Source organism: Barbus barbus (assembly GCF_936440315.1).
Source record: "Barbus barbus genome assembly, chromosome: 16".
Taxonomy (NCBI): domain Eukaryota; kingdom Metazoa; phylum Chordata; class Actinopteri; order Cypriniformes; family Cyprinidae; genus Barbus; species Barbus barbus.
The window spans coordinates 22,421,601-22,436,744 of record NC_136744.1 but is presented as its reverse complement, the minus strand read 5'-3'; the positions used below and the strand labels follow the sequence as shown (position 1 = coordinate 22,436,744).

At 37.5% G+C, this 15,144-nt stretch overlaps 1 protein-coding gene across 4 annotated transcripts in view; it reads left to right on the top strand.

The window, feature by feature from the left end:
* The first annotated feature begins 6,145 nt into the window (after positions 1-6,145).
* LOC306882695 (mitogen-activated protein kinase kinase kinase 4-like) overlaps positions 6,146-15,144 on the top strand; it is a 32,067-nt gene continuing 23,068 nt past the window's right edge. Inside the window, exons 1-2 of one of the 4 annotated variants that reach the window (XM_079437525.1) lie at positions 6,146-6,445; positions 14,294-14,469. In XM_079437525.1, the coding sequence (XP_079293651.1) occupies positions 6,423-6,445; positions 14,294-14,469 (199 nt within the window). In that variant the 5' untranslated portion in view covers positions 6,146-6,422. Of the gene's footprint in view, positions 6,446-7,131; positions 7,334-14,293; positions 14,470-15,144 lie in introns of those variants that run through there. The other 3 variants (XM_079437524.1, XM_079437526.1, XM_079437527.1) reach the window with 3 other exon arrangements.

Below are 15,144 nucleotides of genomic sequence, written 5' to 3'. Positions count from 1 at the left end.
CCAAAATTATTCAAGTCTTCGGTGACTTTTATATGACTTTTTTTTTTAATCCTCTTCTTTGTCAGGCTGTACAGACGCTAAAATAGAGGCTGTCCTATAATAGTGTACTATTTGAAGTTTCTGTACTGGGAATTTAAACCTCTCAGCAGTAAAGATGTTAGGCAGGAGGTGGATTGCAAAATGTTTGTTTACAGCTCATACAATTTGTAGATTTTCAGTTTGCACAAAACAGGGAAAACTGTGTGTGTTGCAGTACTGTAACCGCCATAGACTTTTATTGGGATACATCTCCCTATATTCAGATTAGAAACCAGTCAGTATGGGTTTTTCTTTTTGGTGAAATTAAACTTCTAGACTGCAGCAATGTTTCTTGCCAGTAAAGTATAGCCGTTGGCCTGTTGTCCACCTCAAGCAACGTTTTGGTAACCGTGTAAAATGCCAGAACAACAAAATAGCTCCACTAAATGGGAAAATTTGATAGAACACCCGACACAAAGGCAAAAACGAAGCGTTTGTGAATAAGTGAAGAGGGCGACAAGTAATACCTCAGTTTTCAAACTGTCTGAGAGTGTTAGGCCATATACAGTAAGACTTTCTAAAAAGAAAAATATTATGTTGTACAATATTTTTATTTAAATAGACAGTTGTGTCTACACACACTTAGCCTGTCATGGCACTTAGAAATCAGCACTGCTGGAATTCTCTGTGGTTCAGCCATGTGAAGTCATTTTTCCTAAAATGACCTGTAAACTGTAATCATCGTCTTAAGCTGCTTAACATATTCTTGTCAGTTATTCTGCTTTATAGATTTAACAGTCTGCAATAATCTACTAAATAATATATATATATATTTTTGTAGATATAGGCTTTGTGAACATGGAAATCAAAGAAGGAAACAGTGGTTTGACCTAGTTTTTTCATGATATTATTTTTCTTTTAGTAACATTTTGAAAGATCAAGCAGCATCTGCCTACATTTTTATCAGCTGATGGACTTGAGATTTATTTTACTTGTGATAAACACGGTTTCTGTTGAAAAAAAATATTGTGAATCGTTCAAAACGGGCATGTCTTGTTTGGAATCAGAAAAATACAGATGTACAAATTAAATATATTTTTATTTACATTCAAATCACCTCAGGATTTTTTTTTTATAATTTCAAAATTTCAAAGCAAAGCAACATGTAATTGTCTTTGATGTGGTGTGATGATTAAGCAGGAATTCCTGCTCAACTGGACTGGACTTGTTTGAAAGTGAACATATTTTTATTGGGAATGTGCATGCTTTGAAAAGTTAATGTAATTAACTAACAAGGTCACAATTATTAAAGAATTATCCACATAAGAGACAACAAAACAAAACAATAATGCATTGAAAACATAATTTATGATCCAGGCAATGCAAAGTATTTCATTATTTATAAGCTCATATGCCTCAATTGTTTATTCTTGGCATTAAAAACTTTAGTGTGACCTATCTACCTGTGCCTTGGACGTGACACCCTCCTGATCAATCTCTGTTCCAGTTCAGTGAGTTTCTTGAGTTCTGCACGGTGTTGTTTCAAACACATTAACCTCCTGCTGCACCCTGTTCTATTGCTCTCTGTCTCAATCTGGAGTCATGAACTGACCTCCAAATACATGTGTAGGGTCAAAAATCACTATAAAGTGCCTTTGGTGTCCTCAACAGAATCACGCAGTCATCATAAACATAATACAATATAATGAAATTCTGAAATTATAAGATAAACGACCAAACATTTGCACATATATAACTACAACTACAGTCTCTTGAAATGTTTTTTTCTCATTTTATACCATTTTCTTTGATTGGATGTATGTGATTTTGACATCAGTGACTTCAATGAGTGTAAAAACTGGTTATATAACACAATAATTTTAAAATATTCTTATTGCCCTCAGCAAGTTGTTAATAAAACAAGTAAGATTGTTCATTTGTATTCTATTTTCATAATAATATTAAGCATTTTGCATGTGTGCCTGAAATTGCTGTCCACCCTGTCATGATGTTGCAAATGCCCCTTTAAGAAACCCTCTGATCTACTCAGTGACATTCCCACCCCCATTTTGCCTTTCTTCAGTGGAGGCTAAAACATCTGCTGCAAGTAAACTAAGTATCTACACTTATATTTCCTAATTTTCATCATATTGTGTTGGTAGTTGCATGTTGCCAAGCTTAACATGTCCACCCTGTCATAGTAAAATATTAATTTACATAAAAGTTTTTCAGAAATTCAAAATATATATTTTAAGCCGTACACATTCAGCTTCAACAATGAACCACTTTGCTAACTGAAGGTTGTCCACCCTGTCATTGTCCACCCTGTCACCAAGCCTTCCATGACATGGTACATGACAGGGGTTACATGTGCCTAGTTTTTGCCAAATTCTGATAATGGTTTAACAAGGGCTGTTAATTTAACATGTTTAATTGGTGTGATTAATTATGGGGAAAAAAGGTTGAATTGATAAATGCATTTAATGCACCCCAGCCCAGAACTGTATGCTATCTTACATTGCATGCAGTTGCTTAGTGATGAACATGATGGAAGGCAACTCACTGTGATGTAGCCTAAAATGTGCCTAAAAATCAAGATAAGTGGGCAAAAAGTGCCCTTGTATTATCATATGACATAGTTAAGCAATCACACAAGCAAAAGTGCAATTTTCCTGAATATCTAATCGATTGCAAATGTGATATTGACTTTAACAAACAGTTCAATAAACAAAAAAATAATAGTTACATTTTAAACACAATACTGTCAATATTGTCTTTTTTTTGGTTCTATTTCTCCAAAGAAAATAGTAAAAAAAAATCCACAGCGAAACACCAAATCCACAGTGGCATCTGTTTCTTAACTGAATGAATCCATGTTTTTTTTTAACAAATATAGCAAGTGGCTTTAGTTTCATATTTAGAGCATAATTTCATTTTTATTACTTTCAAAATTTAATATTACATTTTAAAAAACTCATTAATACCAATTTAAAACCCATTAATCTCTTTGTATTATTTATGCAATTCTAAGTGCAGTGTATACAGTCTGTGTAAATTAATATTATATATATATATATATATATATATTTAATGATTTCATTTGATTTGGAACAGCCCCAAAGTGTCTTACTATTCTAATGTAAATTATTGCTTAAAATGTAAGAATTTGACAAAATATGATGCATACATCTAATAAGGTGAGAAAAATGGCCTTATAATTGTAAAAATGTCCTTTTAAATCAATTTACAATTTACAATTGCAGTGTAGAATATATATTTCTGAAATCATTCTTTATACTTAAGGGTTTCTTGTTGTTCCTGTTGTTTATCTGATGTCCTCTTCACCCATTAATGCATTTGTCGACACCGTCATGCCAAGGTCCACCCTGTCATCTTGTTGTCCACCCTGTTATTTTTGTCTTTTATGAAAATAAACTTATTATTTAAACAAGTTAGCAAAACATTTCTTTATAAATAAATGAGGGCCAGTTAGTATTAATTGAAAGGTTGACCAGATATCTTTGTCGTTTGATTTTATGTAGAAAAGAAAGCGCAACTTTTGCATATTTTATAGGGATACAAATATGTTGCAGTAATTTCAATTTTTCAGAAGACTTTTCTCACTAAGTAAAATGTAGTGTTGAGAAAGGGACAAAATATCTTTCTGAAAATCTACATTTTCTAATCACTATGTAATAAAAATGTATATACTCTACTTTGAATTTGTCCATGACAGGGTGGACATATTTTGTGGTTTGCTCGAAAATTATCTGCTTGCAGTTATTTTATAAAAAGTGCTGGAGCTGGACCAATATGCATTTCTAACAGCCTACAGTCTCCTTAAAGGGGACCTATTATGCTCCTTTTTACAAGATGTAAAATAAGTCTCTGATATCCCCAGAGTCCCAGAGTGTGTATGTGAAGTTTTAGCTGAAAATACCCCACAGATAATTTTTTATAGCTTGTTAAAATTGCCACTTTTAGGGTATGAGCCAAAACGCTCTGTATTTGAGTATGTTGCTTTAATGCAAATGAGCTGTTGCTCTCGGAGAAGAGGGCGGAGCTTCAAGAGCTCAAGCTTCCTCATTAGCAGTGCTAGCCTTTGCAAATAAACATTCCCCTATTAGTACAAGCCTGTTATCTTTACAGAAAACATACTCGGCTTCAAAGTCAGTCATCTGATTATACTGTGCATAATAAATTTGTGTTTATGAATTACACAGACGGGGAGCACGGCGGGATAAAAATAACAACATAGCTGGTCTCATGGTACATGGCATGCTATCACAAACTTTATAAGACCCACTCCTGATTATAAGCTCAAATAAACTCAAGCGATTGACTCACATTGCTTTCATATGCAGCTTTTAACTACCACATTCCTATTCACGATCATTCATGAAGACAGCACCAGTGAAAACAGGCAGAGACAATGGTAGCTTTAGCATCATTAGCCTTACAGAGTGCCAAGAAGCTCTTTCAGAAGGGCAATTTGGAAAACAAAAGCGTGATACTTACTTTGTCTGGAGCTGACTTTCCCGCACGAAGTGTTGGTATTGATCCCTACACGTATTGGGGACTTTTCCGATTTTTTCCAGGACATTTCCTTAGACAATGAAACTTAACCACAGTGTCCTCAGCGGCTCAGATGAAGGGAGTCTATGGAGACTCCTGTGTTCATTAGTGCATCCCAAAACACAACACTTGAAATGCCTCTTTGGCGCTGACATTGTATATCTCCAGCAGCTACAGCTAATCAGTAATGGCGGAGGCGGACCACAGTTTCTCACTCAGGGCTGTGTCTATGCTTATAGGGCAGCGTCACAAATGGGTGGGACTTTTTCCCCTCGGTGATGTGAACAGAGGGAGAATCTGAAACAGCTCATTTGGAGAGACTGTTTATGATTTTTTTAGATTATAAAAAAAATTAGTTGGTGGTTTTTAACTTTATAGGCTGGTTGTTTTCACACACTGCGGCCACACAACTGTGTTCAAACACCTTATACAACAAATTTGAAGTTTAATAGAAAATTTCATATTTTTGTTTTGGAAATTGTGAAGTCTCAAAGGCACTTTATAGTGATATTGACCCTGTATTATATTGACCCTAAATGCCAAAAGAAGAAACAGGAGCAAGAGACAAACAATAGAGAATAGGCAATTTATTGAAAACTGCATTTAAACTCAAACAGGCTGTTCACCAGCTGATCAAATGTTTAAGACCATAGCCTTAAAAAGTTAAAATCTGCACAAAAATATGGCTTTCATGTCGTTGTTCTTCATGCAGTCACACTGTCATGACCTCAACAGCTCAACAATCCTGCCACGTTCAAAGACAGAGAGACTTCTTTCATTTGCCATCAGGAAATCATGACAGTGTGATGAACAGCCTGTTTGAGTTTAAATGCAGTTTTCAATAAATTGCCTATTCTCTATTTTTTGTGTCTTGCTCCTGTTTCTTCTTTTGGCATTTTGAAGCAGTACTTACAGCCTGGTTATGATCCACCTGAGCGAAATGCGAATACTTTTAATGTTTCCTCTGGTCTTAAGATTTTGTTCAGGTGTGTATTTGAACACTCATATGAAAATATATGCATCAAAGTTAAATGGATAAATAAAGTGAGAAATAAAAAGACAATTTCTAACTATTTTAGTATATTTACACTGAGAAAAACAACTGGTACGATTTATTTAATTTGTATTTGAATTTGTATTTAAAGTCTTTTCGAGTAAATTTAACAGTTGTGAAACTAATAAAATGTCTTTCTGCTTATTTATTCCAGTTCTAAAGTTGTGAGTAAATTTTAATCCAACATAAAAGTAATTTAAGTATATCTAACTTGATTATTTAACATTAAATTAATAAGTTATACATACATATATATTTTTAATTTTCATAAAATTTATGAATCTTTAATGTGATATTGAAACCAACAGAATTCATTATAACAAACAAACAGAACGTTAGAAAATAATAATATGAAATTAGTTAACGTAAAATGCTTTTTATTATAAAACATTGCATTATTTTAAGTGATGTGCACAATGCATTTAAAAAACGCAGGTCAAAATCTGGCAGATGGATCTATTGTAAGGTCTTTTTTTTCTGCAGTTCCTGGGAGCGTCTGAACGGGGCGGCCGTGATCCGGTCGGTCGCAGCAGCGGGTCTGATGTACTGCACGAGCTGCCGTAGTGTGTGTGTCACTCCCTCATCAGCGGCTCGCTGACATGGCGTCAGTGCACACACGGGCGAGCCTCAACTCTGCAGACGGATAGAGAAAGAAAGTGTGCACCGGGACTCATATCACAGACCAGTCTTTGCAAAGTCGACCTCTCTTTTCCTGGACATGTTTTGGTTCATGCACGGGTGAACGGAGAGCAATCCCGTCGATTCGGCCCCGGTTATGGAGCCTCCGGATGAGATCAGGTAAGGGAAGCGCATCAGAATCAGCGCGAGCGTGTTTGAGTCTGTGTGTCTTTATGCATATTTGTGTGTGTGTGTGATCACGCAAGTACACAGCCGGGATTCAGGACACGCTGCGAAATAGTGCACCTATTGAGACCGTATTGGGCACGACTAGAGCGCATGCGCGCACTGCAGCTTGTGATGGGAAATCCGAGTCATTTCAGCGAATCGCTCGCTTCAGCAGAACTTAGATTCTAGTATATTGACAGACCGCCACTGCATGTTTCATGCTTTAAAGAAGCCGCTGTTTATTACGGATTTATATAGTTTTATTAATAAGGGTGTAATTTAATGTATGTTCAGTTTGTTGCAGCCGTGATTTAGCTCATTTAAAAGCAAAAACTTAAACTGATAAACGTTTAGTGGAAATTAAAAAAATACATATTTTTAAGAATGTTGGTAACCAACCAGTTGCTGGTAAGTTACCCATTGACGTCCATTTATCAGAATATCGTCTTTTATTCAGCAGAATAAAGAAATTCATACAGGTCTGGAACAACTTGAAGGAGAATAAATATTTTGACAAAAATTATTTTTTATTTTTGTATTTTTTTGGGTGGACTACCGCTCAGGTCGATTCAGTCCAGTTAAGGTCGCTCTGTATGCAGTTCAATTCTTCGAAAAGAACCGACTCACTAGAACGATTCATTCACGAATCGGGCATCGCTGCATCTCGCTTCCTGCCACAAAGTGATCCCGCTTTGCAGCGAAAGCAGAATTTCACATTAAAGTTGCAAACTTTTGTACAAGGATTGAAAACGGCTTCCTCAAAGCCAGCGTATGCAAGATTAAATCCGTTTCTGTGAGGAAAACTCAGTGTTGATGGAAACAAGCCGAGCTGTGGGAAAGGTAGAGATTGTGCGTCTATGTGCAAGATCATTGTATTCAGCTAGCGCGCGTTATGTGCGGCGTCCCTCTCTCTTTCAGTTTCTGCAGTCTGCCTTTTAAAGTTTCAGGAATGTGTACCATTTCAGTCTGTTGTTGCATGAACAGATCACCGGTTATATCCGGTCTCGGTCTCAGGGCGCGAGTATAAATGTTGAGATTGTCGGGTCAATGTTCAAGTTTGTTTGCATCATTCCTCGAGTGCAATTTGAGTTGCACAGAACTCTACAAAACAACAAGCACTATGAGTGAAGTTGGACGTTGATCCGATAGCCGGCATGAAGCAACAGTCGTGATTGAATCTAAAATATCTAGCCGGTCCATCACGAGTCCTATGAGTCAGATTGACACACACTGCCTCAGTGATTTGGGGAAATGTTTGATTTGCTGTTCCCAGAAATCACCGGGCTGCGTACTGCTGAGCAGGAATTCTTGGATTTGACGTGCAGCATCTAATTTCAACCAGGGAATTTAGTTGTTTGTGTGTTTTTGTTTAATACACTGCTTTTTGGAGTTGTTTTGAGATCTATGTGAACTGTACAGCTTGTTCTGGAATATTATTTTCCCCCATATCTCTTGTTGCCTGTGGCCACATGCCTTTTTTGCTTATTTGCAGTCATAAATGTTCTCTTGCATTTGAGTCCCTCAGTTTAAGATCATGTTCAGAAAGTGTTGTTTGCCCTCTGCCATATGCACAAGGGTTTAGCTGATAAAGCCCACTGGAATGTTTTGTTGGAGTGTTTTCATAGTTTTGTCTCTTATAACCCCACGCAACGTCACCGAAAGTGTTTGCCCTGAACGCCTGGCGACAGCTTCTCAAGAATGCCTTGTTTTGTCTCTTTTCCTGCTCTCCCCACCCTTCCTAGCAATTCTTCTCGATAAACTGCTTTCAGTGGTAGAGATAACTGGTTTAGTATGCAAGAACAGAGATTTTCTGTGCACTTTACTTCTTTTATTGTGCAGTTCATGTGAACTGGGCTGCTATGAGGTGAACCGTAAAATCAGAGTGCATTGGCATTTATAGGTTGGAAAATTGCTTAGTGTGTCAATAATGTGTTCCTTGTCCTTGTATGGTAACTTAAGGTCAGGTTGATACCTCTGAACACTTTGGAATCTTTAGTGCGTATGTTATTGGTTTTTCTTCAGCTGTCAAGCAAGCAATTCTTCAATATGGTTGTTTAAGTTGCAGAACTGATCTGTAAATCCCATCCCATGCATGCCTCAATTCCAGGATGTGGTGCATTAAAAGAATGTTGACTTCGCGAGTCCTGGAGTCACCCGTGGCTGGATCTCATTAATTTATTTCTTTGCACAGTCCATGGTGCAATTCATGATGATATGGTAATTAATATAAATACAACAATAAAATATAATCAAGGCATGCTTTTTGCACTTTTTAATGAAACATTCATGATTTTAATTTATATAGCAAAATAATGCTGCAATAAACAGCAGTATTTACCTTAATTAGTAAGATGTTCAAAAGCATACAAAATGGCATGCAGTAAACATTTTTGCATGAGTGATGCAAGCAAATAGTTGAATCAGTGTTTTGAACTTAATTTTAAAAAAGAGATTATATTGAGTATATAGATTAATTTTCTTTTTTAAAATTGATTTTGCATATCTGACATGAGTATGCAAAATTGGCTATCTAGCCAAATAATTTTTTTTTTTGTCATTGCCAAAATAATTTAGACTATGTATTAAATATTGGATATTCCATGCAGCCCTAGTAGTTCACACAGCTGTGCTCTGAAACCACACATGATGCTTTTGTCATTTTATATGCATGTTTCTGATCATTCTTTCCTCTATGTGCTATATTTTGGTTGCAAGTTTAGTATTTTGGTTTGTATGTTGGCCAAGCACCTGCATTTCTCTGCCCAGCGGAGCTTCAGCCCACTGTGTCCTCTTTTTGGCTTGTCTTCAGGAAGGAAGTACCGAGATGTAACGCACATCATCCTAAAGCGATCACGTGTCTAGCTAAACTCCCAAAACGGTCTTTAGTTTCTCATGTAATACCTTCCATTATGTTTTCAATTGTCCGGAGAGGGTGTGCACCAGGCGTGGAGGTTAGAATAGCGGCTTATGTTGAGTCCTCAATGCAGAGGTATCGTCTAGACAAGGTTGGTGGATTTTCATTGGTCCCTCATGCAACACTCCATTCTGCTCCTCATGCTCTTGTCTTAATGTCACCCACCCACACACACACACAAGTCATTCTGCCTTTCGGCCTCAAATGGTCATTATGCGGACACAGGAAATGATATTGTACAAATCTGTGGCATAGTGATGGGAAATAGAGCAAAGGAAGTGGCTTGTTTTAAAATTAGAGGAAGTCTGCTTTAACATTCCTGGAACTCACTTTTCATAATGTGGCTTTGTGCTATTATCCAGTTCATTCATCCACGGCCAACATCAGTCACTCCATGCATAAGTTGTATAGGCTACAATTATAGCAGTGAATCATAGATCTAATTTGTGCCTATAGAGATCTTATTTAAGAGGCCAACCTTTAACTTAACAAGCAACATTACTTTAATCTAGTTTCAGTCATGCAATTATAGGAAATGCGTTTTCTTGCAGAATGCAGATGTATTCTTAGCATGGAAGTGCATGTGTGTTGTGACATGGAGGATGCAAATCAATAAGACCGAAACCTCAAAGTGCTGCACTTGTGCTGCTTTCACAATTAGGAATATGTGCAGGAATGAAGGAGTTGTTCTGCATCTTGATAGGCTTGGTAATACAGTTTAGTAATGGCCAGAGTGCATCGCCTCTGACTGTGCAATAGGACATAATTATGACAGGCCATGGAAACCAGTTTACATTTGTAGGCACTTCTATCTACAGTGCATTTGATTAACATATATTAATATTCACAAAATTACTACTTTTATAATTTCTGCACCAAAACATCAGCACCAATCAGAACAGCAAATAAGGTTTATTTTAAAGTCCCAGCGCAAACATTAAGCTTTAGTTGATCCGGTGTTTTCTTCTCATTCAGGCTGCACAAACAAATGACTTGCAATTTTATTTGGTTCTGCTTGTGATACAGAAATGACACACTTCAATTTGAACTTTTTTGCAGGCTCAGAACCACATATGCAAAAACCCAAACCAGAATCATTACATTTAATTACACGGATTGTACCTTTGTGTCTGTGAGGAAATATTGAATATCAATTGCATGACGACATGAGCTCAGAGAAAAACACTCAAGGGAACATCACCGGCCAGTGGAGTTGTTTACTAACAACGTCTCTGGATATTATTTCCAGTGCTTTTGGGGAAAGGTCATATGGACGCAAGTTTGGTGCTTGGGCTGCAATTAACAACTGTTTTGATAATCAATTAATCTGTTAGATTGTTTTTTTATCTAATTGCTGTTATGATGCATTGTTTTGCAGATACACACACTACTGTTCATTTCTGGGTCAGTGAGTTTTATTTAGCAAGGGCACATTAAATTGATAATGTTCCTTTTCAAATAAATGCTGTCCTTTTGAATTTTCTTTTCTTCAAAGAAAGCTGGCATTTCTTGGTTTCCACAAAATATTAATCATCACAATTATTTTCAGCATTGAGGATTATATTAGTGTGCGTGTCTATCTTTGGTTACCTGTGTCAGTGGTGACTGATAGTGCCCAGTCTTCATGTGTTTTGCAGTCCATAGTCAATCAGCCAGTGGCTCAGCAGGGATGTTGTCTGCGTGTTAGAGAAGGAAGTGTGTGAATGTGCGTGTGTGTGTGTGCACATGCCAGAAGGAGCACAGAATTGCTCGCAAGGTCTTATGTCAAAGTTACATAAGTTTGCGGCGTGGTTACTATTTGTTCCGTATTGTCTGTGACATGGTGTTCTTTTACGTTTTGGCCATGTCTGTGAATGTCCATTGAAAACGATTTCATTTATTTTCATTCTCTCTGTCTGTTCATTACAAGTCCATGTTTCTTCTGAAAATTTATGTTGGATTTTTATGTTTCCACAGAAGGGAAAAATTGCAAAGACAGGGTGAAGAAAAGTGTCAAGAAATATCCAGGTCATATTTTGCCCCAAAATCAAAAGAAAGTATTTGTATTTCAGTCACATGATCCTTCAGAAATCATTCTGTTCATTCGGATTTGGTGCTCAAGAAACATTTCTTATCATTCAGTGCGTTTACATGCACCCTCTTAATGCGATTATAATGAGATTTTGGCAATATTGCGATTAAACTTTACCTCATACTTCTATCTAAATAATGCAATTAAGATCATAATCGTAGCAAGCATAATCGTATTAACATAGGTGGTATACGCCGAGGCTAGCAATAGCAAGCTAACTTTGAAAGCATAAGATCCCACCTTCCCTGCAAGTCACTCTTCAAAACCACATGAACATGCACAGGCAGACCAGAGGCTAGTAACCAGCAACACAATGAGAGACTGTGTTAGTGTGGGGTTGAATGCAACAATGTCAGATTACCTCATGTCTCATTTACCCGTGAGAAAACATTACAATGTAAATTGCATGCTATTACAATAATAACGTCATCCATTCTCGGTCTGCAATAGCGTAACTGAATGCGTGGACATATGCAAATACATATGTTGACAGGCAGGTAAGAAAGCCAGTCATAATGTTTGGACCGAGGGATATGATTGGACAAACCTTTTATGTTCCTACACCTTCCACAGATGATTTAGACCACTAAACATATGATTGCTAACGGATGTGAAGAAACTTTCTTCCAGGAAAGTTTTTGTGGAAACATTAATATATTTTGTCAGGGTTCTTTGATGAATATAGGTCCAATGAGCATGTTATAATATAAAGGGTCTTAGTGGGCCCCATTCGGTCCAAATTCAGATTTTTTAATAAATACTTAAAAATGTCTCTTTAGTATATTGAGTATTGTCAGAAGTATTAAACATGAATCATTTCAGCAATATCATTCATTCCTAGTGCTGGCTGCAACCAGCCATTAGACGCGGAGACCGTCTGGTCCACGTGCCGCTCGCACACAATGAAGCTCTGCAGGCTACAACAATGACTCCAGTGGCGGATGGGTCAGAGTTCACTGGCTTCTCTTGACTGCAGCGAGGCAGATGTGATCAGCTCTGTTTATGGCCCTCGTCAAAGGCTGTAACATTCCTCTTTTGTATAGTTTGTTCCTGATTACCTTGGACGAGCTATTCAGTAGACCTGAGCTCCATATGCAGCCGTAAATCAACAGCTTGTGTTGCTTTTGTGCATTATGGGGTTGCACTCTGTGGTGCTCCTGCGGGTTGGATGACTTTCAGTGGGGTGATAGTACAGAGGCGGAATTCTCTAGACCTTTCTGCTCTAGTGCTCAAGCAGCGTTCAATGGAGATACGTCATGACAACCAAACAAACAGCCGGAGCCTGGGTGATTTCACCATTTCCTGTGCCATTCCTGAAGGGTTTGGTCACAGTTAGACTCTGCCCAGGGCTGCACCTTCAAACACAAATACTGTCACTCTCCTAGCAAGCTTTTGAGAGTTGGACTGGGCAGTTTGAGCCTAAATTTTGCACAGAAACACCCTGCATGCAACTAGTTTCGTTTTCTGTACAGATGTTATTTGCATGTCATAGTGCATATTTGCTCCTAGAGAGAAATAAGTAAAAGTTATGGAAACTTTCGTATTGCTTGTATGGTCGAGTTTTCAGAAATTATGCTATTGCTTGCTGTGTTCATTGTTGAAAAACACACATTAATTTGCATGCAGTGTGTAGGGTTGCATGATTGATCAAAGTAGCTGAAAACGTGATATCTGCAGTTTAAATATATGTGCTGCATATTTGAAGAATGGCAATGTGGCGTTTTAAACATTAGCAGCTCATTATCTGGTGTGTTTTTTTTTAGTGTATCAGAACGGGTTGATTTGCAGAAAATGCTTCTCATGAACTCATCTCTGCATGCACTGTGAGTTTGGGTCGCTTATATTGTGCATTTGGGAAGGCGTCATGCCAACAATCCTCCCAAATTTGCAATAAGAAGCGCTTATAAACCGACTGTTGTCAACAAAAGAGAAGCTTTAAAGGCTCCTTGCAGTTTTCAACCATAACAAAGTCATTTTAAAGTTTGAAAATAAAGAAATTAAGATGATAAATATTAGTATTGTATTTATAAAGTTTTACTTTCAAATAATTTTTTATCAGAAAAGTCACAATTAGATTTTTTTTCTCCCCAAATTGTGCAACCATAGTAAACAGTGCTAAAGTGATGTGAGTCAGCTAAATGTAAATGATGGATCTTGGGGTGGTATCCATATGTTAAGTGGCAGCAGCGGTGGGGTGCAGGGTATCGGGAGGGCTGTGTCTGAATGTTCTGGCACGAGGACCACAATACCCTGCAGCAGGTGTCTGGGGGGACTTTTGGGCTGGCTGGAGACTCCCTGGGGATTGTGGGTGAATTTATGTATGTGTGAGGGGCAGATGGATGACTCCTGGCTTTGCTCTGAGTGGTCTTTGTGAGTGGAATCACAGATTAACTCAACCAAAGTCTGACCCTACTGTGAAAGTGATCCCTTCCTCCATTGCCTGACAATAGCCCTCTATCAATATTATTTTCCTCCCACACACGCACACAGAGACATGCACGTGTTCAAATACACCTACGTACACAGTTTGTCTCAGCATGACGGTGAGTTTTGCACCAGTTAGGCAATCAGTGCTTTTTGTTCATTACATTGTCTATGGGATGAATTTCCTCTTCCGATTTGTAATCCTCTTAAAAACCGAAAGACCCTTATAATATGCTTCTAGACTTTGCTGTGGATTTTTATTTTAATTTTTTTATATATAAATTCTTCTGTTTTGATGATATAAATGTGGTTTAGCTTTTAGTTTTGCTCAAAGCTGCACTTCAGGTTCTGCTTCATACTCATATTTTGGATTAATGTGATTTCTATTCAGGCTCAAGGACTCATCCAAAGATGTGCCCCAGCAGAACACTGAGGTGGATGAGTCCTGGGACGAGCCCAGCCAGGAAGAGGAGACTCTCTACAGCACCTCCCCTCCCCGCACTCCTCGGCAGATAAAACGCATGTCCTACAAACACCAGAGAAGCAGCCAGGGGTCAAAGGTCAAAGGTGAGAGCCCTTAACTTGGCAAATTTCTGAAACATATGGTGTTAGGGCCCCACTCAGTGATGTCAGTGGTGCACAGCCATCATTCTGGAGTGACATTCAAGAGCTTAAGATCATGTTGAATGGCAAAAGAAAAAAAAAAACGCATTTACTCCAGCTCTGTGAACTGACATTTATTTAATAGGGGGAATAAAATAATTTTTAATTGAAGAATAATAACTAGGGCTTCAACAACTGAGCAAAGTTGGTGATAACTGATAAAAAAATAGTCAACCATATTCAGCTCGGCTATTGCTTTGTTTGGAACTATTGTTTGTGAAATTGAGCAAAACCTGACAATATTGTATCTAAAATTTAACAAAATATTAACTTTTGGTTTATTGAACTGATGTATAACAACATATCACTATCAATATCAGTATCACATTTGCAATTTTATTTTTGCTTTTGTGATATTGCTGTCTATGTCATATGATATGACAAAACAAATCCCATCCAGGGGCGTTTTTGCCCTCATAGCTTAAATTTTAGAGGCATATATCGGCATTCTAATAAGCTACACCATGCATTAGTTGTCATCCTATACATTCATCAGCAACTGTATGCGCTTTTAGATGCTGAACTCTCAACTCTATTCTACTTGACCCATTTCAGTCTCTTCTAATGTGCTGACGAGTT